Source organism: Cynocephalus volans, chromosome 1 (assembly GCF_027409185.1).
Source record: "Cynocephalus volans isolate mCynVol1 chromosome 1, mCynVol1.pri, whole genome shotgun sequence".
In the NCBI taxonomy this organism is placed as follows: domain Eukaryota; kingdom Metazoa; phylum Chordata; class Mammalia; order Dermoptera; family Cynocephalidae; genus Cynocephalus; species Cynocephalus volans.
Window position 1 is genome coordinate 219,438,690 of NC_084460.1, and position 26,466 is coordinate 219,465,155.

General features: G+C 34.1%; 1 protein-coding gene across 2 annotated transcripts; it reads right to left on the bottom strand.

Annotated features, from left to right (window-relative positions):
• Window positions 1–6,372: 6,372 nt before the first annotated feature.
• On the bottom strand, window positions 6,373–25,897 carry MMADHC (metabolism of cobalamin associated D). 2 transcript variants are annotated; one of them, XM_063107367.1, is made up of 8 exons: window positions 25,814–25,897; window positions 25,237–25,296; window positions 19,928–20,072; window positions 17,378–17,595; window positions 13,157–13,262; window positions 12,434–12,564; window positions 7,826–7,912; window positions 6,373–6,903 (listed from the first exon to the last, which is right to left on the bottom strand). In XM_063107367.1, exons 2-8 carry the CDS (start codon window positions 25,243–25,245, stop codon window positions 6,709–6,711), a joined length of 891 nt encoding a protein of 296 aa, XP_062963437.1. In that variant the 5' UTR covers window positions 25,246–25,296; window positions 25,814–25,897; the 3' UTR covers window positions 6,373–6,708. The 2 variants fall into 2 exon arrangements, with proteins under 2 accessions (XP_062963437.1, XP_062963444.1); XM_063107374.1 differs by having other exon boundaries at window positions 25,750–25,852.
• Window positions 25,898–26,466: the final 569 nt, after the last annotated feature.

A 26,466-nucleotide genomic window follows, 5' to 3' on the forward strand; every position in this document is an offset into this window, starting at 1 on the left:
AATTTTTTAGTGTAAGTACGTACCATTCAATATTTGGGAGACAGGCAGTAGATTTCATTAAAGACTGTTCTAATTGTGCTGATTAAATAGTGCTATGATTGTAAAACAAGTTGAACTAATCTGAAACTAATTGGAGCTCTCTCTACACCAGGTTTTTGGATTAAAGTGGACACCAAGACAAAGCTCCAGTTTGACCCCAGAAAATCTGGATTTACTGTTCCGAACCATCATTAAGTTAATCAGCATCTATTTTAGAACATCTATTACTGAACTTCTATGTGACAGGAACTGTGCTCAAGTAAACTTCCATTAACAAAACTGGATCTTTTTGTAGGCACTTTTTCATCAAGTCTGTGATAAGGATGGCTTTCATTCAAAAAGTACTAAAAATTCAACTTGTAGCAAAATGGGATATACAGTTGCAGCATAGGCTCTGTGTACAAACCAGTGTTTAAAAACTGTAGTGCCTATTTTTGTATCATTAAATTGCCACAGTGTACTTAAAATGAGTGGCAATTTAATGATACATCTTTATGCTAGAATATGTAAAAAGTTGTAATTTAAATAAAATCCCATATAACACAAAATTAAAGCAATTAGAGGAATTTTTTGTTGTTTTTACAGAACAATGAGATCAAAGCAGATAGCACTGCAACCTTATTTGTTCAGCCTGTTTTCATTTCAAGGAAGCATAGTTCATGACTACGCAATTTCATGTGAATACACTGAAGTGAAATTGTGAATGTGCCCAAAATGCAACATTTCATGAAATAATTGAGAATGATGGAAGAACTGTTAAAAATCTACGAGAACGACTCAACGTTAGAAACCCTAAAAGAAAATGATTTAACTATCCCAGGATTAACAGATTCTCAGAAAACTTTTAAAACTCTTGGCAAAAATTGATTATACTACAAAAAATGCAAAATATGTCTAATACAATATTGTAAAAATATGCTTTGCAAACTTGTTTTGTTTAATGTAAGCATTATAGTTAAAATTATACTAAATATTTAAAAAGAAAAACCATAAATTTGTTTCAAAATTTCCTCAGAGTTAATTATGAATTTTAGTTCCTTTTTAAAAGTAGATTCAATTTAAGGATGCTTTGTTGGTACCAGTGACCTTTGAATAGGTTCTATCACTATTTTAAAAGCAGAATTGCTTGTATTTTAAAAAACTTTTTATTGAAGTATACTATATATATAAAAAAGTGCACATAAATTTGCACAAGTAACTCATGCAGTAGACATACAAATTCAGAGAAAAGAACATTACTAATATTCCAGAATCCACTTTGTCCTTCCTTCCAGTCACTATATTACTACCTCCCAAGGGTAAGCACCAACCTAACTTCAAAAAGAATAGTTTTTGTACTTCATATTAGTGGAATTGTACAGTACATAGTCTTTTGTCTGGCTTCTTTTGCACAACATTGTTTACTAGTTTTATCAACCTGTTCTAAGTAGTCATAAAGCATTTATTTTCATTATTACATAGTATTCCATTATGTGAACGTGCCACAACTGATTTATCCATTCTAGTGTTGATGGGCATTTGAGTAGTTTCCTACTTTTGGCTATTACATTTAGTGCTGGTATAGATTTTTACAGGAGAACATGTCTTCCGGTGAAAATACATATGTATTTGAGTCTACACCTCAGAGTGGAAGTCCTAAGTACTAGGGTATGTTAAGACTTAGAAGTGCCAAAGTTTTCCTAAGTGTTTATACCATTTTATATTCACATCAACAACAGTTGTAGTTTTTCTACATTTCTGCCAACACTTGGTGTCTTTTCTTTTTTTCTTCTCCCATTTTAGCTGTTCTGGAGAACACGTAGTGTTATGGAATTATGGGTTTAATATGCATTTCCGATGATTAATGAAGTAGAGGAGTATCTTACCGTGTTTATTGGCCTTCTGAGTATCTTTTTCTTTTTTTTTTAAACGTTGAAGTGCTTTATTTTTTTTTTTTGATTTTTTGCTTATGATTTTAGGAGTTCTTTATATATTTTGGATGCGAGTCCTTTGCTAGGTTGTTGAATATGTGTATATATTCAACTTTGTTAGTTGCCTTCTCCTTCATGACGTTCTTTGATGAATTAAAAGGTCTTAGTTTTAACATGATCCAATTCATTAATTTTTTTTCCTTTTACAATTATGTTGTGCTGTTTTAAAAAAGTCTTTCTCTTTTCTAAGGTCACAAAGATCAAATCTTTATTGTTTAACCTTTCACATTTAGACTTGAAATCCATTTGGAAATGATTTTTGTGTAGAGCATAAAGTGAGTAAAAATACATTCTTTTCTTATATGACTATCCAATTGACCCAGCAATATATATTGAAAAGATCACCCTTTTCTCACTGCACTGCAGTGTCATCTTTGTCATAAACCAAGTGACCACTTATGTGCTTTCTATAGTAGTGACATGGTTTTAAGTGATAACTTCCTGTGATAATTGAAAGTCAAATGCTTAAAGCCTTAATTTAAATCTTCTGGATAATTAAGTTACAGCTTACATGTATTCTATTGACACAAAGAGGGAAGTGCAAAGAAAAACCTATCAAAAAAGTTTAAAATATTCTGGCTAGTAATGATAGGATAAGAATGAAGGTTATTATCATGTGTTTAGTGCAGTGTTTAACTTTTACTAGGGAACTGGGTCCCTACTTTCCAGAAAAGGGGCAAAATTTAAGACAAAAAAACCCACCAAAAAACAAAAAAATAATTGTGTATGTTCTAGTATATAATCAAGTGCAAAACTGTGGTGTAACCCAAGTATTTGAATTGATTTGGACCAGATTAGGCCACTCACAGTGCAAAACATTAGAGCCTTCATTTTTGTTTTTTACATCTCTTTAATACATTAAATCCATTATCATATCCCACTCTTATTTCCTTAGATGTGTTTTTAATCCACTATTACTGAGTTTTAGAACAGACTAACGTTCTAACCTTGATGCACACCCATAACACATAGAGAGATTTTAAAAAATACTGACGCCCAAGCCCAAATCAGTCTGTGGGTGTAGGGCCAAATCAGTACGGTCATCCATTGGTATCTGAGGGGATTGACTCCCCGAGAATACCCAAATTCATAGATGCTCAAGTCCCTTGGCAGAGTATTTGCATGTAACCGACACACATTCTCCCATACACTTTAAATCATCTCTAGATTAGTTATACCTAATACAAGGCAAATGCTATGAAAACAGCTGTTATACTGTATTTTTAAAAAATGTATTATTTTTGTCATACTGTTATTTTTCTCCCAAATATTTTTGATTGGAGGTTGGTTGAATCTGCAGATGTTGAACTCACAGATACAAAGGGCCAACTGTACTATTAAATGCTTTCAGGTGATCCAATGTATAGCTGAAGGTGAGGACTGCTGAGTTAGAAGGTGCCTTTCATGAGTGGTTCTCAACTGGTGATAGGATTGCCAGATAAAATACAGAACACCTGTTAAATCTGAGATCAGCTAAGCAAACACAAATGCTTCTCAACCTAAAATTGGATTACATCTCGATAAACCCAGCATTAAGTTGAAACATGAGAAGTCAAAAACGCATTTAATTTAAACCTACCTTAAACATGCTCAGAACACTTACATTAGCCTACAGTTGGGCAAAATCATATAAAAAAAACTTTTATAACAAAGTGCTGAATACCTTATGCAATTTATTGCATACAGTACTTAAATACAGTCTCTGCTGAATGCATATCATCTTAAATTGAACCATTTGAAGGTGGAACCATCTGTACACTGTCCCTCCCCTAGAGGAAATGTGGCAATGTCTGGAGACATTTTTGTCATGACCAGGGGTTGCTATTGGTATCTACTGGGTGGAGGGCAAGGAATGCTGCTAAACATTTTACAATGTATAAGACAGTGCTCACAACAAGGAATTATCTGGTTCAAAACGTCAGTAATGCAGAGGTGGATAAAACCTACTTTGGAGCACCAAGAGGACCAGTCATAAGAAGAAATAGTGGTGGAATTAAAAGCAGAATTTTGTTTAAATATATGAATTTTAGTTGGTGTTATAAATGACACAGCCCAAGACAGGCATGAAGGTTTTAAACTTGAAGCCAGAGAACTAGTGTTTGAAGTGTAGCATTCTATAATGGAATTTTTAGATGTATTTCAGTAGATTTTCAAAGAAATTCAGAGCATGAAGAGTTCAATGAAATGAATTCTTATGTTTCTTTATCTACAAAATGTGTCAGGAGTATTAGTTAACCCTAAAGTTTGGCCTAAATCCTGCAACTCTGATATTTTTAACCACTTAATAGAGTTCTTGATAATGACCACAGAGTGAATATAGAAAATATATATAAATATTGGAATCAGTCAAGTTATAGTGCTGACTCAACACCAGCTCTGTGACCTTATGTATGCTCCTATGTTTCCCATTTTGTCTACTATAAAATGAGGGATGTGGATGAGATGATCTGAAAGATCCCTTTTTGCATGTAACTTTTATACAAAAATTCCTAAGTTCTTGTCAAAACATAAATTTTACAACAAAAACATTTGTTTTTTCCAGTGATAGGTCTAATATCAATTTCAGTGACTTTTATTTTAAATGGTAGCAAATTTATGTTTAAAACAGATAACTTCATAAATTCTTTCTTGGTATAGGGTCCTGATGAAATAAACATGGTACAACCGATACCTAAGGTATTTTCTTACTGCAGTACATATTAGTCAAACATTTTTTACTATTATCATGAGTAAAAGTCCCTTGGGTAATATTTCCAAAACCTGAATCTTGCTAAAACACTTCAGAAAAATTATTATTTTTAAAAAGTTGGTAGCTACTGCTTAGCATGCTATTTGTTTCTAGAAATTCCATTAGAAAGCAAGATGGTAAAAGGAGTCTCACCACCATGTACCCTACTCCCATGCAATACAGTACAAAGCTATAACCGCCTATAGGGAACAAGTATCATTTTCGACCTGTAGATAGCACTTCATAACTGTTAAAGCAAATGTTTAAATTTCAAGGGAACATGGCTAAAAGAATGGTGCAAGGTAGGAAATGACTGAATAAACAGTATACACATTAGTAATAATGAGAGGATGGTGTAAGGTATAGTTAACCAAATAATTCCTGGTGGTGAAGAGCTGTCCTTTGCACTGTGGGATGTTTAGCACCATCCCTGGCCTCTACGTAGGGGATGTTATAGCACAATCCTCTCCTTCCCCCGCGCCCAAGTTGTGACAATCAAAAATGTCTTCAGGAATTGCCAAATTTCCCAAGGGGACAAAACTACCCCAATTCAGAACCACTGAGAAGGCAAAAGCTATTCAAATGGGTGATCTACAATTGTGTACCATCAAAAGGATTAACATCACTAACAATATTAAGTGAAAAAAGCCAGACACAAAAGTGGGCATATTATATGGATTCATAAAGCATCTAAATAAACCAAATCAATTTATGCTATAGAGAATACAGATAGTGGTTACCCTTGGGGAGGTTGGAAGTGCCTGAAAGGGAGAAGGATGAGTCTTTGAGGTGCTCTGTGTTTTGATCTGGGTGCTGGTTACATAGATGAAAATTTATCAAGCATGCCTGACACGTACATAAACATACAAACACACCAACAAATTTTTTTTTCAAAATGTTATGGGAATCACTACATCATTTTCATAATAAATGAAAATTTTGTAGCTCTTATTGTCTGGATCATAAGCAACACTTATTATGCAGTTACATGTTAACTAAGCAGTTTTAAACCAAGTTGTGATTAAAAAGTTGGTCATCGCCATGTAATCCTTTAAAACAAGTGTTTCATTAAAAATACAGAAAAAAGTCTATTTCAATTAATTAATTTGGTAGAAGTTACTTTTTTTCCTGAGATTTGTCTATTTCTATTGCTAAAGCCTGACAAATGAAAAATGATTCTTTTAAAGTTTATAATGCTGTAAAAACAAGCTCTGTCACAAACGAGGCACTTCTGTAAAATATCACAGTTTCCATCTATTGCTAAAACTGGAGAAATATGATTTGGCAGCTGAGGTATAGTTTTTTTTCTGAAAATAAAATATAATTATCTGTCTCAACTCAGGAATTAAGAGATTAAATTATTTTTTTAGTACGTAAAGGATGAGATTCATATGCTTTTATACATAGAGATGTATTATCTTTCTTCTTTTCCGGCACATACATTATTTCAAAGCAATACTAAGACTAGTACCAGAAGGCTTAACAGATAAGAAAAAAATTAGAAAAAGCAAAATCTACAATGAATCAAGAATTCTCAACTGCATTATTAGAGAAAAACTTTAAAAACATTAATGTTGTAGTTTCTTAAGAATCTTTAAGAACTATACTTTAAAAATATTGCAATGAAAAAACACGTTATCATAATCAAATGTTTGATTTATTTTGGAGAAAAATAATTAAAACAGGTTTTTTTCAATAAAAGGGAGAAATAACAATAAGAGATCATACCCTGGTTACACGTTAATTACCACGTTCTGTACAACGTGGATGTGCTCAACATGTAATCAATGATAATATGAATAATGAACGTTTTCAATTTTAAAATCTCAAATCATTTGCCAATGTTGTAAATTCATAAATGTCGAATTAAATACCTAGAAATAAGTATATTTTAAAAACTGAAGTGTTTGACAGTATTTATATATCAATCCAAAAGTTATAAATAGTACAGCAAATAAACTGACATTACTTCTAGTTTCCACTTAATTTCTTCATAATATGGCTGTCTGGTGTTGCATTAGTGAAGATACTTCCTACAATCACATGGGTACCCCAGAGACTATGACGAATCACTTTACAGCAGCCAAGATCATCGACAGAGAATCCTAAATGTCGGTAGCGTTCATCTGTTTCAAAGAGAGTGTTGTTTGTATATGGTCCAAAAAACTGGAGGAAATAAGAAATGAATATTTCCATTAGCAAGAACAACTTTGTAGTAATAATTTCTAAAACAAAGATAACAAATTATCCATTTTTAAATTCCAAATATTTAAAAAATCAAATATGAAATAAAAAGGTCACATTAACACCTAAACTTCCTTAACAACCTCTTTCTTCCTAATACCTGAGCATGATCTAGCAAATTTCATGTTACCTAGAATCAAATGCATAACACTACACAACCATTAAAGATAAAACAAACCTTAGAGATTCACCTAGGGTTCATCTTTATCACTTTAAAGATAAGGAAACTAAAGCCCAAAGTAAAAGTTTTTATTTCTAATCTTATACTACATCTTGTCTGTCTTTGAGAAGAAATAGCATATATTTCTATTTTAAGATTAAAAAAATGATTTTACCACTACTTGTAATTGAAGGATATATCCAGAATTTAAAATGTTACCACAATGGTGGCTCAGCTATTTTCTTCAAAGTATAACCTTATAAATATTAATTTCCAGAATGTTACTTTTCTAAATGTCTTTCACTATATTTTTTTCACTTAATTCTAAAAATCTGTTTCTTCCTTAAAGAAAGTAGATCATGTTGATTTCTAATTTTCAAATGAGTAAACATACTAATTCAATACAAATCAAATAATAACTACTAGGGAGGGTGAAAATTAAAAACAATTTATTTTAATACAAAAAAATAAAGTGATGGAGAAACTAAACTGTGAGTGATGGAGGGCCATCAAAAGTTGTGAATGCAACTGACTCATAGCAGTAGTACATCTTTGCATAAAATTGTGAGATTTTTAAAAAGTCTTAAATAATCTATTTTAACCGAGATAATAATTACAATTTTTACAACAGACACCATTCTTACATCATATAATCTGGCTTTCAAAATGTATTTAATTACTCACTGCCAAACCAGATGATGGGTCAATAAAGTCAGCCCAATAGCCTTCAGCTCGAAGAGCATAGCAAATTTCCTTAGCACCACTGATGAACTGCACAGAAAAAGGTATATATAACATGCTCAAGATAGCATCACCACGGATTGTTTTATTTTTAAGTAAATTTTTAAATGAATTTCTTTTGCCTCAAATAGAGAACTCAAGAAGATTAATAAAAAATAAAAACTAAAGATAAATTAGATTACAAACTCTTATATAAGATTATTTTCACGACTCCAAAAGATTTAGCATTAATATAACATTTTTCTTTCAAAAGTCTTAAGTTCTATATGTTTTTTTCTAAGTTATTTCCTATTTTATGAAATATTTCTAATCAGTTCTGAACTATCAACTCCCTAATTTGTCATTAATTATAAACTATAGTTGCTATTTTGCATCATTGTGGAGATATTAAAAATAGGGAAGAAAGGGAAAATAAAATATTCACAATAAAAAGATCTAAAACATTAATTACTTTGAATAAAGCTGCTTAAAAACACATACTTCAAAACCATCTATCCACTCACAGTCATAAAACTTTTCTCAAAAGGCACATAGAAACAATAGAACTGGATAGGTGGTATTGGGGTAAACAGGATGCTTACTTTTCATTATATACATTTTATATCTTTTGTATAGTGGGTAATTACTACGGACCAAAATTTTGGTCTTACCATCCTAATTGCTATGATGTCTTTATTAGTTTTAGAAGTCTAAGCAGTAAAAAAGATGGTAGCACATATTAAGACCAGATTACAATGTTCAAAAAAAGAACGGATCACTAATGTTTAAAAAAGAGGGCAATGTTCCAATTCTGGCCACAACAGAGTAACGTGTACTGATTTCGCCATCCCACTGAAAACTATAAAACTGATCAAAATGTATGAGGCAACTATTTTTAGATCCTGAAACATTCAGACAAGACTATCATTATCTTTACAAGAAGGGAACCAAAATAATCCCCATAACTACTCCAGCTTTCTGTCTGGGACACTTTTTTGTCACAGGGCAAAGTGGAGCCCATGCAAAGTGATGGTATCACTGAACCGAGAAGGCAGAAAGCAAGAATTTTGACTGTTGAAGTACGTGCAATTTGTAGATTAGGGTGCTGGGAAATAAAGAGATGCACAAAAAGGGCTCCTGTCCAGTCTGCAAAACAATTCACCCTGGTTCCTCAGCCAAAGGCTAACCTGTGCATACAGGAGGCGAGATTCCATGAGGCTTAGCAGAGATTGACAGCTGTGGAGCTGAGAGTTCAACAGTAATACCAGGGGTTATGCAGTGATGGGAAACATGGATTTTTGGCCCATCCAGAATGAAGAGACTTCACTAACCATGTCTGGCATTCAGGTGAGATACTCAAAAGTTCAAGCCTTAGAATGCAGGATATATCCTAAATCAGATGCTAGCAAGCTTGCTATAGCTATAGCCCTAGGGTCAAACCTGGCCTGCTGTCTGGATAAAGTTTTACTGGAACACAGACATGCTCATTGACTTACATACTGTCTATGGCTATTTTAACAATACAATGCAGAGCTGAGTAGAGTAGCTGAGATGCAATGACCTATACAAGCCTAAAATATTTACTATCTGGCCCTTGTTAAACAGTTTATGAGAGGCCATTGTTTTGGACTAGTCTCCTGTATAAGGCCCCAGCAGACTAGACCAAACCAGCATGGAGTCACTCATGCTAGATGCCACATAATCAGTAATCAGACTCAACTGTCAAACAGGCTTTTCAAAAAAACCCAAGAGATTCACAGCAACCAATCAGAAGGGGCCTGGTATACCTGCATGATACCAAAGTCTCTGTGGTTTATCTTATAAGGAAATTAACTTTGTAACAATGAATGTGCTTTTTGTTCCGTTTCTGCTTTCTGCAGCCCTTTTCTGTCTATAAAGCCAAACTCCTCTGCTCAGCTCATCAGAACACTCATTCTATGTTACAGAATGAAGTGTTGCCCGATTCTAGAATCTTAAATAAAATCCAATTAGATCTTTAAACTATTAAATTAAATTTGACCTAAAGCTGCCTCTATACCTTGAGTTCCTACTTATAATACAGTAACTGAACTTAGTACATACACCGAAAGCCTAACATAGGAGTATATTTTGTAACAAACAGTGGGGTGTCAGCCAATCACAGGCTGCCAACTTATCTGACTATGTCCAAATAAGCCAAACTCTGAGCTGTAGCCAATTAAACTGTTTCTGTACCTCATTTCAGCTTCCTGTCTCTAAGTACTCCCTGCCCATGTGGCAGAACGGAGCTCTCCGAATCATTCTTTGCTCAAATAAACACTATTAAATTCAATTTGTGGAAAGTTTTTATTACAAAACTAAATTTGTTTTAATTTTGTATTTTGGTACCTTTTACAGAAAGTTTATTGACCTCTGCTATAGAGGTAATACTACCTAAGCTAACTTATTTTTTTCCCAATTCCTTCTTGTAAACTAATGATAAACATGAAAATAATACTATATTCTCTAGGTTATCTTCCATACTTAATACTTATATTTATTGCTATATTTTACTAATCCTCATAATTCTTAAAACAGAAAAAGTACTGAATAGAAACTGAATATGGCCTAGAAAATAGTTATTAGAATATATTTCAATTTAATGAACGATATGCCACACCTAAAAACTATAAGGAGAGCAAAACAGTGCAATCAAACATTTACAGAAGTTAACTAAGAGAATCTCAAATGATCACACAAAAAACAGTTTAAGTATCTTAAGATTTCTGTTCATCAACAAGCAAACACTGACATCTGCTGGAAAAAATGAGAATAAATTTAAACCATGAAATATAAAATATCCACTTGGAGAGTAGGTAGGTATGGTCCCCTCCAAAATCACTAACATATCTTCAATGGGAGTATCTGCTTTTTCCAGAGAAAATAAAATAGCTTCAGTCATTATAAAGTTAAAAATATTAAGATGAAGCCTGTTGCTATTTCAAAGTCCTGAAACTGGTTACAGAAAACTGACTTAGAACTATACTGTAGTCAATACCAAATTAGGCTTAGAATCTTTAACTGATCAAAAATTAGGACTATGAATGCAATTCACATGTGAGAATTCTGAGCAGCTCAATGATAGTGATAAGCAGATACTTACTAATCATTTTCTTAAGAAAATAAAAAATGTTTGTTAATTATTGCTTATTTAAATTCCAACTCTCTAAATTTAGACCACCCTAAAATCAGAGACAATATCTTATCTCTCTGTAACTTCCTTGTTAATTAGCATTCAGCTAGTATGCTCATGATTGTTAAACACTAAGTGAAATTTATTAACAAAGCTATATATGGGACATTTTAAGTATGAAGTTATAATCATAAAATGCTGTTGAATATGTAAATTATAATATATTTGTACAAATGAAGAGACCCATACTTCAATCCTAAAGACAATATAAAATACATTAATTCCTAACATTATTCTGCATGGAAATAAGTGAGCTAAGGTGCCCAAGTGAGTTCTTAACCTGTCATATAGGCAGAAGAATATTTCTTTCTTTCTTATAGACACACACACAAAAAAGATATAACCCAACATCAAACTCTTGAAGAAATAATTATATAGTTTTAAAATATAAGACTTTAGTTACCACTTACCATTTCCCAATCTTTTTATTTTTATTGGTAAAAATTTAAAAAATGCTAATATCCAGGGTAAGCTAGGGTGCTAGCATATATGAGAGGTCTTCAAAACGTTCATGGAAAGTTCCTATTATCTTTTAATTCTATCTTCTATGAACTTTTGGAAGTATCCTCATATACTAGTATAATCTTTCTGGTGGTCAAATTGGCAGCATCTATCAGACTTTAGAATGTACATACTCCTTGATTCAGCAATTCACTATTTAGTAATGTACAGATATTACTGTGCATAAAAATATATGTACAAAGATGTTCACTGCTGTAATAGCAAAAGTTTGATTTTCAACCTATGAATCATTAAGAAAATTTTTAAATAATTTAAAAAATTTACGGTTTACCCATGCAGAGTAATATTATGCAGATTTTACAAAGAATAAAATACCTAAAGGTATAGAAAGGGCTCAAAATATATCTTTAGGTTAAAAGCAAAAAACAACCAAAAAATGTGAGTATACTATTATTGTACTGTTCACTGTTACTGTTTACTCCTTGGACAGGGTTGGGGTAATTTTCAGTTTTTACTTGACATGCTTTAAAGCTGGGGATGGGGGTGAGGGGAGGAGATGGAGGAATGGAGGGCCAGAGGGAGAGAGAGGGAGGGAGGGAAACAGAGGGGTATGAAGAGTTAATTTTACTTTTTTGTTTTTTACTGTATTTTCCAAATTTCCTTAAACAGACATAATTTTTTTAAAAATTGAGAAAAGTACTGGACAGAATCTAAGTTTCTCAAGCATACTAAAAAATGCTGAAGCATTTTTATTCTCAAAAAAGACGTAAATCTTTTAATACTGAAATACTTCAGCAGAGAATGAACAAAGGCTGAAGACACTCATCATTTTAAAACACTGGTTCAATGGTATTTAAATAAGATCACAAAATTAAATTGTTAGCAATTGAAAAAATTACCTTTTCTAAGAGGATTTCTCTTTCAGTTTCTACCTCTTCACTCCAAACAGTCATATCATTCTTAGTTTTCTGTGTTACAGTGAGAATCATTAGTTTGCTATTAGCCATTTCTGGAAATAGTGATTCAAAATCTATAAATGAAATAAGAATAAAAATTCCAAGGAGAAAATAATTTGCTTTTTAAAAAAAGAGTGCATAAAAATACTTCTTTAGAAAAATGATGATTAAGTTAAATTATTATGGTATTAGTTTTATAAATGCATATTATTTTTGAGAAAAGTAAAATAAACTTAGTTTTGTTTATGTCTGCTTTTGTTGGATGAGCTGAAATTCCACTGCCAACAATTCTGAAGGGTAAGTAGTTACTTGTTATTAGCATTAATATAATTTTCAAAAAGTTTATGATTAAGATTTTTCTCAGTATTATATATTAGCTCCTGAAATTATACCTATAATAATCACACAGGAGTAGAAATGACTTAAATTAAGCTTTAGGAAAATGTTATTAAAAATTCTATTCCCATCTAATAGCAACATAAGGTCTGACATCAGGGAACATTTGAAAGACTTTATCTTGTCCATGCAATCATTTCCAGCCAGAAACATTAAAATACTAAGGTACAGAGCATTACAATTCCTATAGAGTACATTACTTAACACATTAAAAAATTAGTAACATTATCTAATACACATCACTGTTTCACTGTGTAAAGGATGACATACCTCTTCGCAGCAATTCTGGACATGTTTGGATTGCACACTCTACCCTGGCACTTTCAAAGTAAGTTTCCGCACTATTAATTTCTTGTTCAACAGGTGCATCACTACCCTACATGGAACAAGAATATAAGTAAAAAAAATCTGGAGTCAATCTTGCCTGTTATAAATTTGTCTTGTTAGAAAGTTTTCAAAAAAATAATTCTAATCAAGTGTGTGTGGGGGGGGGGAGTGAGGTAACAATGTTTTCCTATATTGAGGGTACTTCAAAAAGATTGTGGAAAAATAGAATTAAAAGATAATACAAATCTGTCCAAGAACTTTCTAAAACTTTTCTCTACAACGAATATAAAATTTGAGAGTTCTAAAGAAATTTTGAACAAAACAGAACACAAATATATAAATATACTGATATGCTAAGACTTAATATGAACAGCATTTGGCTAAGAAACTGAAATGCCATAATTGTGTCTTACAATGTTACCTCTTTTGATATTTTATGATAATATCATATTCTTTTCTTTTGTGCTACAATTTGTAAAATGGGGGTAACACTAATGTGGCACGGTCCACGCCATGGTGGGGTCTTGAAAAGAATAGCTTGGGCTGCCCTTTCCGAGTTGGCAAGGCAGCCGGAGGGAGAGCTGCTGGCAGTGCCATGGCTACGAGCACTTGCTTTCACTGTAAAGATCTCTGCCTTGGCACAGTGGTGCTGCTTTTGCTTTCTCTTTTGATGTTTTGGTCAGCGTGGCAGTTTCCTGAGTTTCCAAAAGATGCAAAAAATGACACACAAACAGTTGTTGTCATAAAATTAGATTATCCCACAAAAGGTCTGGGAAGATTGAACAATTCCAAATTGTCCCTTTTGAGTCAATTTATTACACCAACAGATGTTTTAAAAACACTTTATGAGCAGCCATGAGCAATTGTTTTTACCGAAGAAAATTAATAAACAATAGAAATCCCCATCCTCTTCCCACCATCTGGGTAAATGGTTATACGGGTTATAAAATGGGAAAAGGAAAAATTTGGTACCCTCCTAGGGGATGTCCTAAATATGACTTAAGTTGGCAAACATCATTTACAGGGGATTACATTAATGGTAAGAGAATGGCTGGAATTAATGGAAAAAGATACTATAGGAAGAATTAAGTTTATGAGAAAGAATGAGTAGAAACCCTGTTACGCATTGGTGTCCTAAGTGAAATAAAAACATCTTAGTAAGATATTGGGACAAAAACATATGTTGCACAACTTTCCCTCCTAAAGATAAAGATTATAGATGGAATTTTGAATGCACCTGGTTTTGTGAGGGATGGTGCTGTGCACTTTGACACTTTACATTGGGCCACACAGCCGTTATATTAAGTACACGCATGACAAAGCTGTTCAAATTTCCTTTATTCCTTTTCCAAATGAACAATAGGTTCATGCCTATAGAAATATGAGAATCATTAAATTTTTAGTTGATTATGAGTTTAATTGTTAGATTTATAAGTTTTAGATATAATTGTTAGAATTTTTTTTATAGTACTTAAAAGTTAAAAATATATCTAAGGTTTGTTTAACACTTTGTAACCACAATTGCTGCCATCTCAATTTTGAGTCGGACATATAATTTATGCTTGCTGGTAGTAATAAAGTTTAAGATTAATATGAGGGCAAGAAGAAAAGAAACACAATGGTGAGAAACGTCAAGAACAGCGAGTCACAGACCACAACAGATATAATCACCAGAAAGAATTGGCTGACCACTGAGTTTTATTTAACCTTGTGGAGTATTAATTTTATGAGAACTGATGTAATTTTAAGAAAAAGTTTCCGTTTAACTATTGGTTTAATAATTTTAAAGGTTTATGTAGTTAAAATGCCCACATTAACCCCCCCCCCCCCCCCGTGTTGTGTAACAAATAAAAATGCTGTTTTCGGCCTGAAGGCTGCTTCAGCTGCTTTAGCTGCTCTGGCTGCAACAGCGCTGATAGCTCGCAGAACGAGAACGTGCTTCAAACAAACACGTCTTTGCCTGTGTTTGTTATTTTCGCCTATTCCTCATCCCTTTTTCAAGGGCCCCCAACTCGACTGGAGCTGGTCTCTGGCACTAATGTACAAAATAACATGATTAAATAATGCAGCCTCTCCTACAGGAAAGCTTAAAGGCTTTTATTCAACTGAAATTTACTGGAAGCTTACTGTACATTAGGCTCTATGATGGGAGGAGGCACTACAATGATAAAAATCCAGGCTTTACTCTCATGTATATCAAACCTAGTAGAAGAAACATAATGATAAAGAAGTAAATGCAATTCAATACAAAAACTGCCATAGAATTATGAAGAAAGTCTTCTGCGGCATAAATGAGAGAGAAACTTGTTTTGCTGGGAGGAATAAGGAAAAGGTTGAAATCATCACATTTGAGCTACATATTAAATAATGTATGTGTTTGATCAGTAAAGAACAGGTGAAACACAGGCTAGGAATTCAGGAGGGAAAACAGACCAGCAAGAGATAATAATAGTGCAAAGGCATGCAATGGTGAAAGAGAATGGTGTATTAAGAAAAAATGAAAGTATGTCATGGTTGTAGTGTAGAGAAAGTAGGAAATAAGTGAGAGAGAAGGTGGGAATGGTAAGAGATCAAACCAGTGAAAGACTATTCATGCTACATTAGGAATTTTGACTTTAGTCTGTAAGTGATGAGAAATAGCAAGATCTAACATAAGAAGCCAATGATAGTGTTAGCATTAGCATGGTGGCTGTATGGTAATGAGGTGGAGCAGATGATAGATCAGTTAACAGTCAATACTTATTGATCATTTAGTGTATTTAAGTCCTTTACATACATTTTCACATTTAATCCTCACAGCAATCTTGTGGACTAGAGATTATCATTCTCATCCCCATTTACATAAAAAGAAACAGAACCTCAGAAAGGTTAGTAACTTTCTCAAGGTCAAAAAATTAAGTTGGTGGTAGAACCAACCTTTGAACCCAGATTTATTCTATCTCCATGGTCCATCACACTAAATGCCTCTAAGAATCCAGGTAAGATAAAATAGACTTGAATTCTAGCAGAGAACTGAAAGGACACTAATAATTTAGGAGCAAATTTAGAGATGGAAGCAATGTGACGTTGACAGTACTTATGGGGGTATGATGGAGAATGGAGGGGGGGATGGTTATGCCATTTATATTATTAGTTATATGAGAGTAAGAATAGGTTTTGAAAGAAAAAATGACTCCTTTGGTATTAGACATGCAAAATCTGGGGACTTGCGAGACATCCAAATAAAGATGTTCAGTAAACAAATAGAAATACAGAGCCAGAAATGTCAGAAATAGAAATACTGAGTTAGGAATTATAAAAACAAGCCTATAGCAGAAGCCAAGGGATTAAGAGACCAAGGAGTAAATAAAACGGGATGAAGGACAGAAACCTATGGGAAATATTTAAAGGGCAGGCAGAGGAGGAACAAGGAGCCAAGAAGAGTGATAAGGAATTATCTGAGATAAAAAAGACAGGGGAGGTCAACTGTGTCTCAATGTCAGGTCATCTGATAGAATCATAATAATCATGAGGGGTTGCTGCTTCTAACAATATGGCTTTGATAAAAAAAAAGTCAGCATAAAAAATATGTGGAAATGTGAAAAATGATAAACATCAGGGGTTTGACAGAAACCCTGAAATGCAGGTAGTTTTCCACTTGAGTGAGCAATGATGCAATGCCCATTTTAAAAACTCACCCCCCCCCCAAACCTTCTGAAATTGCTTAAACATAAAAAACCTTTTTATAACTCTTCCCTTTTTAGCTTACTATATGTGAACAATTTCAGAGATCTCAAAGTTTTCTTAAGCTTTTAAATGGCTAGAAGAGTCTAAAATTGGCTAGAATTAGGTCTATACACAAATTATAATTGCCGTTTATACAAAGAGGAAACCTAAATTTCCAGTAACACAGAAATAATTAAATTATCTATATTTGGAATAAGTAGTTGGATTTAATACCTAAATGAGACTAAAATCTAATGTTAAGTAAGAAATATTACATTGCAAACACTACGCCAAGTTTTATAAAGCTATAATGTTGCTTTTGTATATACCGGAATTAAGCTAAATTTTTTTTTTTTTTTTTTTTTTTGCTTTTTCAATGAAAACAATGTGCTCATAGTAATCAAAAAGTAATATAACATAATAATTAGAAAGACACAATAAATGATATTAACAATTTACCTGAAATTCATTCACGTATTGTGCCATCACAAACTCATGTCTTTCATTTGATAAAGGTTCTGCGAGAACATCAGGCAAAGTTTTATGAACCTGGCTTTTCTTCTGTGAAGCAGTCCCATTGAGGTGACAATCAAAACCTATGTTCCCAGGAAGCTGGAATCTCTGATCCTGAGGTCCAAACGGTCCCATAGTCTCATCAGGCCACACTGTTCGAGAGCCTGAAGAACAATAACAAAATGTATCGTTTTCTTCTTAATAGTCCAGCATATTAGTAAACTGAAAGAATGTTCTTACAATTACCTATTTTTTTTTTTTTTTACCTAAAAGATAGATCTTTGAAATCTGCTTTCCTGTGTGAATATAAATTAGTTAGTTTCATGTTATTTCCAAAACACTAATTAAAGCAACCAGTTGTCGGCTCATAGGCAAGTCCACTACTAGGGAAGGATTCAATAAAGTACTGTAATCTATACTACGGAATGCTTGATAGTTATTAAAAAGAATACAGTAAACCTTTATGTACTGACACTGAATGAAGTCCAGGATATACTGCATGAAGAGAAAAAGCTAAGTCAAAGAATAACATGTATGACAACATTTATTTTATATCCTCATATTAATGCTTCTAAATATAGAGAAAAAAAGATCTAAAAGGAAAGACACGAAACTTAAGAGTAGTTATCCTTGGGGAAGGGCATTCAGCTGCTATTCCTTGGTGGTACAAAACATTAATGTGCTGGGGAAAAAGTTGTACATTATGTAACACAATGCTATTTTTAACAGCCACAAGTTAATGTGGATTATAAATTCAGCCAAATAGACCACATTATTCACTTAGAACTCAACCAATATACTAACTTATAAAAAATTCAAAACTAAACTAATAATTACTAGAGTAGGGTTTTGGTTTAGAAAAAGGGAGAGATAACTCCTGTGCACATTACTTGGCAATAATTAGTTTATAATACCCTGCCAGAACTGAGTGACTGAAAACGGCCATGTCAATATGGTTAACTTATCGCTAGAGCATGAGTGCCAGCATACTTCTCTTCCATGCTTATGACAGACATCACCCATCAATCACAGAACTTTTTGAACCTAGACACTGTCTCAAAATTCTCAACGCAAACACTCTAGCCAAAGGCTTCTCAAACTTTTTCTTGAAGTACTTAAGAATCATCTTGGATCTTGTTAAATAGCAGATTCTGATTTAACAGGTTTGGAGTGCTGCTCAAGATTCTGCATTTCTAACAAGTTCCCAGATGATACTGGTGCAGATCATGCTGAGTAACAAAGCTCTAGATAGCCACTAATTGACTGGATAGACCGGAGTAAGTTCATAAGATAAGATCTGTTAGATATTTCTGAACAAGATGTGTTTTAAAGACTATTCAGGTCTAACAGTCTCTACTTTTCTTTAGAGAAAATAAGTGTCCCATATTAATAGGGGATTTGAGTACATCTTTATATGCTTACTGGTCATTTAGGTGTTCTCTTCTGTGAAAGGCCTATTTCATATCCTTTTGTTTGTTTTTTGGTTTTCTATTGATCTATAAAAATTTTTCCTATCAATTTATAAAAATTCCGTATATATTCAGAATATGAACTCTTTACATAATCTGAACATCAAATCTTTCATTTATGACACATATATGGTTAGTCTTCAGGTGATATAAATTTAGGGAGTCATCAGAGATGGAGTTATAAAAGAAAAACAGGGCAAGATGGAAAGCAGATTCTGATTTAACAGGTCTGGGGTGGGGTTCAGATTCTGCATTTCTAACAAGCTCCCAGATAATACCTGTGCAGAACATGCTGGAATGCCCAAGTAAACACAAATAACTTGTAAGTAATAAGTTCCATAAGAAAATGATTCCATGCACGATACCTTTAAGACACATTAGGTTAAGTTTCTAAGGTCCTTTAATATTTTTGTGTGCATTATAAACCTCCAAGATAGAAATATGGTAGGTAGCATTTCTTAAACTTATCTAACCACAGAACCCTTAAAAAAAAATCTTGAACAGTGATTCATAGCTTGAGGATAATTTGTGAACTGCTGCTGAAAGTAGTGAGATAACCAAGGTTTATCACGAAATTACAATATTTTGGAATGATTAGCATGACAGTGGTGTGAAAAATGGATTAGAAGAAGTAGACTTTGTAGACAGCAAGTAAGTTATTGATTGAATAAATACACAAAAAGGGCAGCTACATTTAAGAAATTTAGCAAAGAATGGCAGGAAGTAGTAACATGGTTTAATAGCATCAAAAGGAGATTTGTTTCGGGGATGATTATGTGTGTTTGCATATAAAAAGAAACTAAAGTTCAAGAAAATAAATTTTAGAAACCAATATTCATTCATTCTTACTTGTTTTATATTGTAGATTTCTGATAATACATATTTAGGAAGAGTTCTGACTTATTTTCAATGGAATAAATACAATTTTAGAAAATCTATAAAACCTTAAGAAGAAATATTAGAGGAAACAAAACTCAAAATTTTTTGAAACAGTGATATGAGTAAAGTACTAATACCTTTTACTTACATATATCTGGAGGTGCAGTGGCCACATGAGACTCATCAGAACCTGAAGATCCTGCAGTTGAAAAAGCTTTGGGATTGACAACTCTTTTAACTAAAGAGCAAAATCCTGGGAGATAGGAAACCAGTCTGGCTCTGTTACAGAGCACCTAAGAATGACACAAAAATTAAAATTATGTATTCTGGATATTAATGTTACACATACCTAGATATTATCTGGCCTATCTTCAAATTACGATATATCTTTTAAAAGCAATATACATTCCACTTTTATTGAATACCACTATGTGACAAGAATTCTGTATTTATGATTTAAAAAAGAGACAAATATTAAAAAAAATAATTTTTTTTGAGTAAAAGTGTATGTCTTTTTCAATAAAGGCTAGAATTCAAGACTGCCACACATGATAGAATGGGAATCTCTCAGATGTGCCTTACTTAGCTACAACACTAAAAAGGTAACACCACTAGTAAGATTCTTCTATCCTCAAAAAAGAGAACTTTCAAAACCTCTCCATGGACCAAAATCTGATTTACTTTCTCTTTTCTTCTTTTTCTGCTATAAATTGCGCTAATAACATCCCATGCCATTCTTTCCTCTTGGTTTGATGGCAATGTCCCCTTTCCTCCATTCTAGCACATACCTTTGCAGTACATTTTCTGATCTTATGTTCATTTCCTAGATACTGGGGTCAGTTAGAATGGACGAATGTGTAAATATCTTTCCTACATATACTTTTTGCAAAATACTTGGGTCAGAGTAATATAATGAAGGGTTGCAAAGTATTTCCCAATACAGACCACTGTTTTGGTAAATAAAGTTTTAAAGTAACACAGCCATACCCATCTGCTTATGTATAGCAGTCCCCTCTTGTCCATGGCTTTCCATGGTTTGTTACCCACAGTCAAATGAAATGAACAATTCACTTAAATTTTAAATTGTGTACAGTTATGAGGTGCGTGAGGAAATCTCACTCAGTTCTGCTTTGTCCCGGGACGTGAATCATCCCTTTGTCCAGTGCATCCAAGCTATAGATACTACCTGCTCATTAGTCACTAAGTAGCTGTCTCAGTTACAGACTGACAGTCACAGTACCACAGTGTTTATGTTCAAGTGACTCATATTTTACTTAATGATGCAAAGTGTGGAGTAGTGATGCTGGCAATACTGATATGCAAAGTGAAGCAGTAAAGTGTTTCCTTTAAGAGAAAAGGTGAAAGTTCTTGACTTATTAAGGGAAGAAAAAAAATTGCATGCTGAGATTTCTAAGACCTAAGGTAAGAATCTTCTAACAGTGAAATTGTGAAGAAAGAAAAAGAAATTCATGATAGTTTTGCTGTCACACCTCAAACTACGAAAGTTACGGCCATAGTGAGTGGAAAGTACGTAGTTAAAGTGGAAAAGGCATTGAATTTGTGGGTAGAAGACATGAACAGAAACATGTTCTCATGGACAGCAACTGGGTTCAGTACGATCCAGGGTTTCAGGCATCCACTAGGGATCTTGGAAGGTTTCCCCTGTGGATAAGGGGAGGACTATTATTGTCTATGCCTGCCATACCTTTACACCATATGGCAGAGTTAAGTAGTTGCAACAAAGACTCTAAGGCCCACAAAATCTAAAATATCTACCATCTGGTCCTTTACATTAAAAAAAAAAAAAAAGAAATTGGTTTAATGGAAAAGATAAAAGACCAAACACTATATTATCATCTGTGAAATGCTATTATTAAGAGATCCTTGGTAGAGTAGGCAAAAGGTTTCATGGAGGAAATACTAGGTTTTCAAGAAATAGTAGAAATTTTCTGGGGAAAGGCACATTTCAATAAGTGACTTTCAGGAACAAAGGTAGTCATAAACGTATACTCCAAAGACTGACAAGTTTATTGAGGGTGGGTATAAGGGAATGCAGTAAAAAGTAAGCTTGAAAGTTAACTTGTGGGCAACTATAAAGGGTTTTATATTTGACACAGATAGTAAAGAGACTGTTACATCAAGATAATAAAGCAGAATTTTAATCTGTAGGCAGGGAAAAGTCAAAGTAAACTGATTGAAAATAAGGAATACTTTAAGGAACGTACCACTGAGGGCAATATAGAGAAAGGACTGAAGTAGGGGTAGAGAGGCGGTATGTAAACTAGGTACCAGGATGTTGTACTAGTCCTGCCATTTGATACTTTGGAATCATTCTTCTTCCTTTTCACATAGTATTCTGAAATCCAACCTATTTGTTCTTTACTACTTTATTGCTCACCATATGTATAAGAGAGCACATCCTAACTTGTTTTTCTATCTCTCTGACCATAGTTTCTCACAAATTTTACCCTCCCTTCCCTTATTCTACTCTTTAATCATGTAAAAATATCTCCCCAACATTTCCTATATTTCTCTGCATTCTGCCTTTTTTCCCTCTCTCTCTAAGCCTGACAAATTTCTACTCCTTCTTCAAGACTTGGATAAATATAACTTCCTTTGTGATATATGTCTCTAGAACACAAAGCCTATCTCCAGAGCATCCTGCCAACCTGAAAATTTAAGCATACTCTCTTGGGGTCCACACACAACCCGTCCAAAGAGACAAAAATGATAATTACTTGGCTTTTTACTTACTAGACAAAATCGGACTTCTGGGTGTTTCTATAACATAAATATGCCTTTACAACTGAAGATATTTAACAGAATATACCTCAGGATCATAGGCAATTTAAAATTTCAAAAATATTTTGAGCAAAGTTTCAAAATAATAAAAGGTACAATAAAAGATTATCTGAAGGGGGGAAATATTCACTTAAAAGCACGTAAAAGTGAATAATCAATAGATGTTAGCGATTATGGGGCCAGTGTGCTAAGTGCTTTAGATTCATTGCTTAATTTCCACAAAAATTTTATATACCACTAACACTAGTTTTAGTAGGATTATTCAAATATGATCTGCAATCATATTCACACTCACATTGCTTCACAAACGAAAACAGAAGAAAAAGAAAAGACTATCCAAATTACTTTAGAAACTGCCTAATATTAACAATTATTTTAGTCTGATTACTGAGGACATTAGATTCTGTTTTGACATTTTTTCCTTGATGGTAACCTTTTACCAAAAGTTATATAATAAAACATGAGTTTTGTTCCCAGTCTAAGAAAACCCATTACCAGATTTAATTTTAATGGCAAAATTATTTAATTCGCCTAATGAAAGGGATAACTGATGATAGTACTAATTTGTTTCAAACCTTACCCTTTAACCTATAAGATTCTCAAATCTCTTACTGTGGAAGTAGAATATTTTGTCACAACTTTACAGATTTTATGATATTGAGTTAACTGGTGAATATAATAATTAAAAGTGACAGCCAATAAATAAATAAAAAATTACAAGTGAATTTATTTTAGTTTGAAGATAAGCGTGTATTTTATACACGCTGAACTTCATATGAACCTAGGATTCTAGACTTGGGAAGATGATAAGCTATTAAGATTTTATCATAAAATCCTTATTATATATAAAGAGAAACAGCCTTTTGGGCACTGTCTTAGAACTCAGTCCTGATTTTGGTCATGTGAGGAGAATACACGGTCTGTTCCAGAGACTGAAAACTGGTGGTCGACAAAGTGCATTCACATCCATTCACAGACATTGTTGTGTGGCCCACAGTGTTACAAGAAATTTGAAATGGATACCAACATTGACAAATTACAAGATTTCATACAAAACATCCAGGTTTTTGGCTTTTCTTGAAAACTCAGGAGATACAGCAGCAGTGGATTCACATACCCAAATAGCATTTGTTAACAATAAATCACTATGGCTAAGGGAAGGCTGCTCCCTTTATATTAGAAATGTATATTTCAGTTTGTAACAGTCCCCCCAAGAGGCCCCACCAAGGCCTCTTAATTATCTGTCTAGACTCAAGCATAAGCATTTAAGACACTTGCTAGGTAGGTTAACTAAACTGTTGAAGACACACATGTGCACATTTCATTAATAACATCTGCTCAGAATTTATAATGCATACAAATTAACACAAACTTTTAAAGTACATTTGAATACTAAAATTTAAATTTATTTTAATATGAACTTCTAACAAAGGATTATAAAAATATTTTCCAAAATATTCACCCTACTGAACTAATTTATTCACGTAAGCCCAAATAAAGCCATGTCAAGTATTAGCATTCTATTCTATTTCAAACAATTTCTCTCCTTTGAAGATACCATGTCCTTATTTTACAACATTTCCTTCCTGTGCAAGTTATGACAGGTAAAAATTCACCTTAAAACTTGGCCAAGATTGGTGACCTATTTTTACGATTTGTCTCTATAGTCACACCTTTAGTCTCTACTATATCATGTATAATTAGAGGAATACCATCCAGGCTAATTGCTACCATATTAATATTCTTAACACACAGCTCTGATTAAATCACCACAATTTAAAGAATAAAGTCTAAATTACTGGCTTTGGCATTCAAGGATTTCTATTACTTGGTCCCAACCTCACAATCTATCTCCAACTAATCTCTTTCACACATCTTACATTCAGACAGGCAGAAATGACCATTTCTGAAAGGAATGGAGTTGGAAGTTCTTTGAATACACTCCTCCACTCTTCCTACCCAAACCTTATCAAAAGCCCACCCATCTTTCAAAACTCAAGTAATTCCTTTCCCATCAAGTGATCCCAAACCTCTACCTTACTCTCTTTACAAAACTCTAAATCTGCACTGTACCTTTGTACAGCTTTTTAAAAAAACTATTACTTTCTACTTTTATTGCAGCTGTTTTCATCTATGTCTTATGCCCCTCTACTATATGAACTCCTTATGGTAGGATGTGTCTAATTAATCACTGGGCACTTATAGTTAGTAAACATCTCTGTGTGTGTAAATAATATCCCCTGCTCTTATTCTGTAGGATTTGGAAGGTCACTTCCTATACTGCAACTGCTACAAAACCTTCAGTTTAGTTAACCAAAGAAATAAAAGGGGGAGGGAGAGCTTAAAAATAGATTCTTAATATTTTCTGAAATAATGTCTTTTAAAAATGATGAAAGGTTGCCTGCATTGAATTTCTGTCTATAAAAAGGAAATCGGAGAAATAAGTATGTAAGTATTTGATAGAACGTTTGTGGTTGTTACCTTAAAAGAATAACAACATAATTTCGCACCCCTTGGTTCCTTTCACATTTTTGATACGTTAAGTCTAACATTACGCCACCAATACCATCATGATTAAACCCGTCCCTCCATTTCCTAACAAGTTCCCAAAATAGTTTACTATACTACTGATTCCTAAGAGACTAATTTACTCACATTGGCCATTTCTAGCGGAGGGAACAATCGCAAAATACCCTTCCTTTTGTAAAGTTATTCCTGGGAAAAGACAAGACAAAACAAAACAAGCTAGTTAACAGATTAAACTCTAATAACACAGCTTGCGTAATGTCACTATTTCCTACTGTGTAGGCCTCCACCAAGACAGGACCAAGGTCCAAGCTCAGGCGTAACCTAAGGAGGCCAGCACTCACCCCCGTCCCTACCGGGCCCGGATCCCTGCCCGGGGAGGCTGTGCAGCTCGGGGCCCTCCCGGTTTATGTCCGCTGAAAACCAACTCAGACTAGATCGGGGCGGGGAACAGGGTGCGGACGGCCTGGATTGGGAGTCCCGAGGGTCGAAGCAGGTACTTTAACACAAGTCAGGGCTGTAATGACAACAAAGGTTTGGGCTGAGCTGGAAAAGTGAAGAAGCGGCAGAACAGAGCCTGAAAATGGCGTGACGGGACAACTGACAACAATGACAGGGGCCCTGTGGGAATAGAGGCAATACCGAGGGCTGTGGCCCAAAGACAGGCGGATTTGGAGGGGCAAACGCGGGCGGAAACCATCCCTACCAGTCACCACCGCCGCCTCCAGCTGTCCCAGAACCTGACTCTTCCGCCGTCAAAATGGCGGCGGCGGAGGCAGCGGTGGTAACGTCGACGCCGGCAGCGACCAGGCTGAAGAAGTTGCTTCCGAGCGCATCGATAGGAAGGAGCGTCGAACCGATGATGCGCACGCGCATGATAGACCTACTCAGAGCCGACCTTCGATTGGATAATTCGGGGCAGACGATATGGGAGGAGAAGAGGTGGCGTGTGGGTGACTTGGGAGGGTGGAGGGAAGGGCTCCCGTGCTGGGTTAGGTGGGTCGATTCATTTCGTTAAGCCGTTTGACAGATTCTTCCCACCCTAGGCCTTTCGTACTGCTTCCAGGAGGTGGTCGTATGCCCTTTGTATCATAGTTTATTTTCCATGAATAACTGTTTTTGGGCATCGGGCGCTTATCTTTTTCTCTTTGTGTCTTCAGCTCTGTCTCAGTGCTAGGCTCTCAGTAGGCTTGATTAATATATATCAGACGACTTATTTATAAATAGTATACAGTTTTCATTTATATATTTTTTGATTTACTAAAGCCCGTACTTTATTCAGACTTCCTTAGTTTTTGACCTAATGTCCTCTCCTGTTCCAGGATCCTATCTAGAGTAGAGGTTCCTCTGACTGTGATA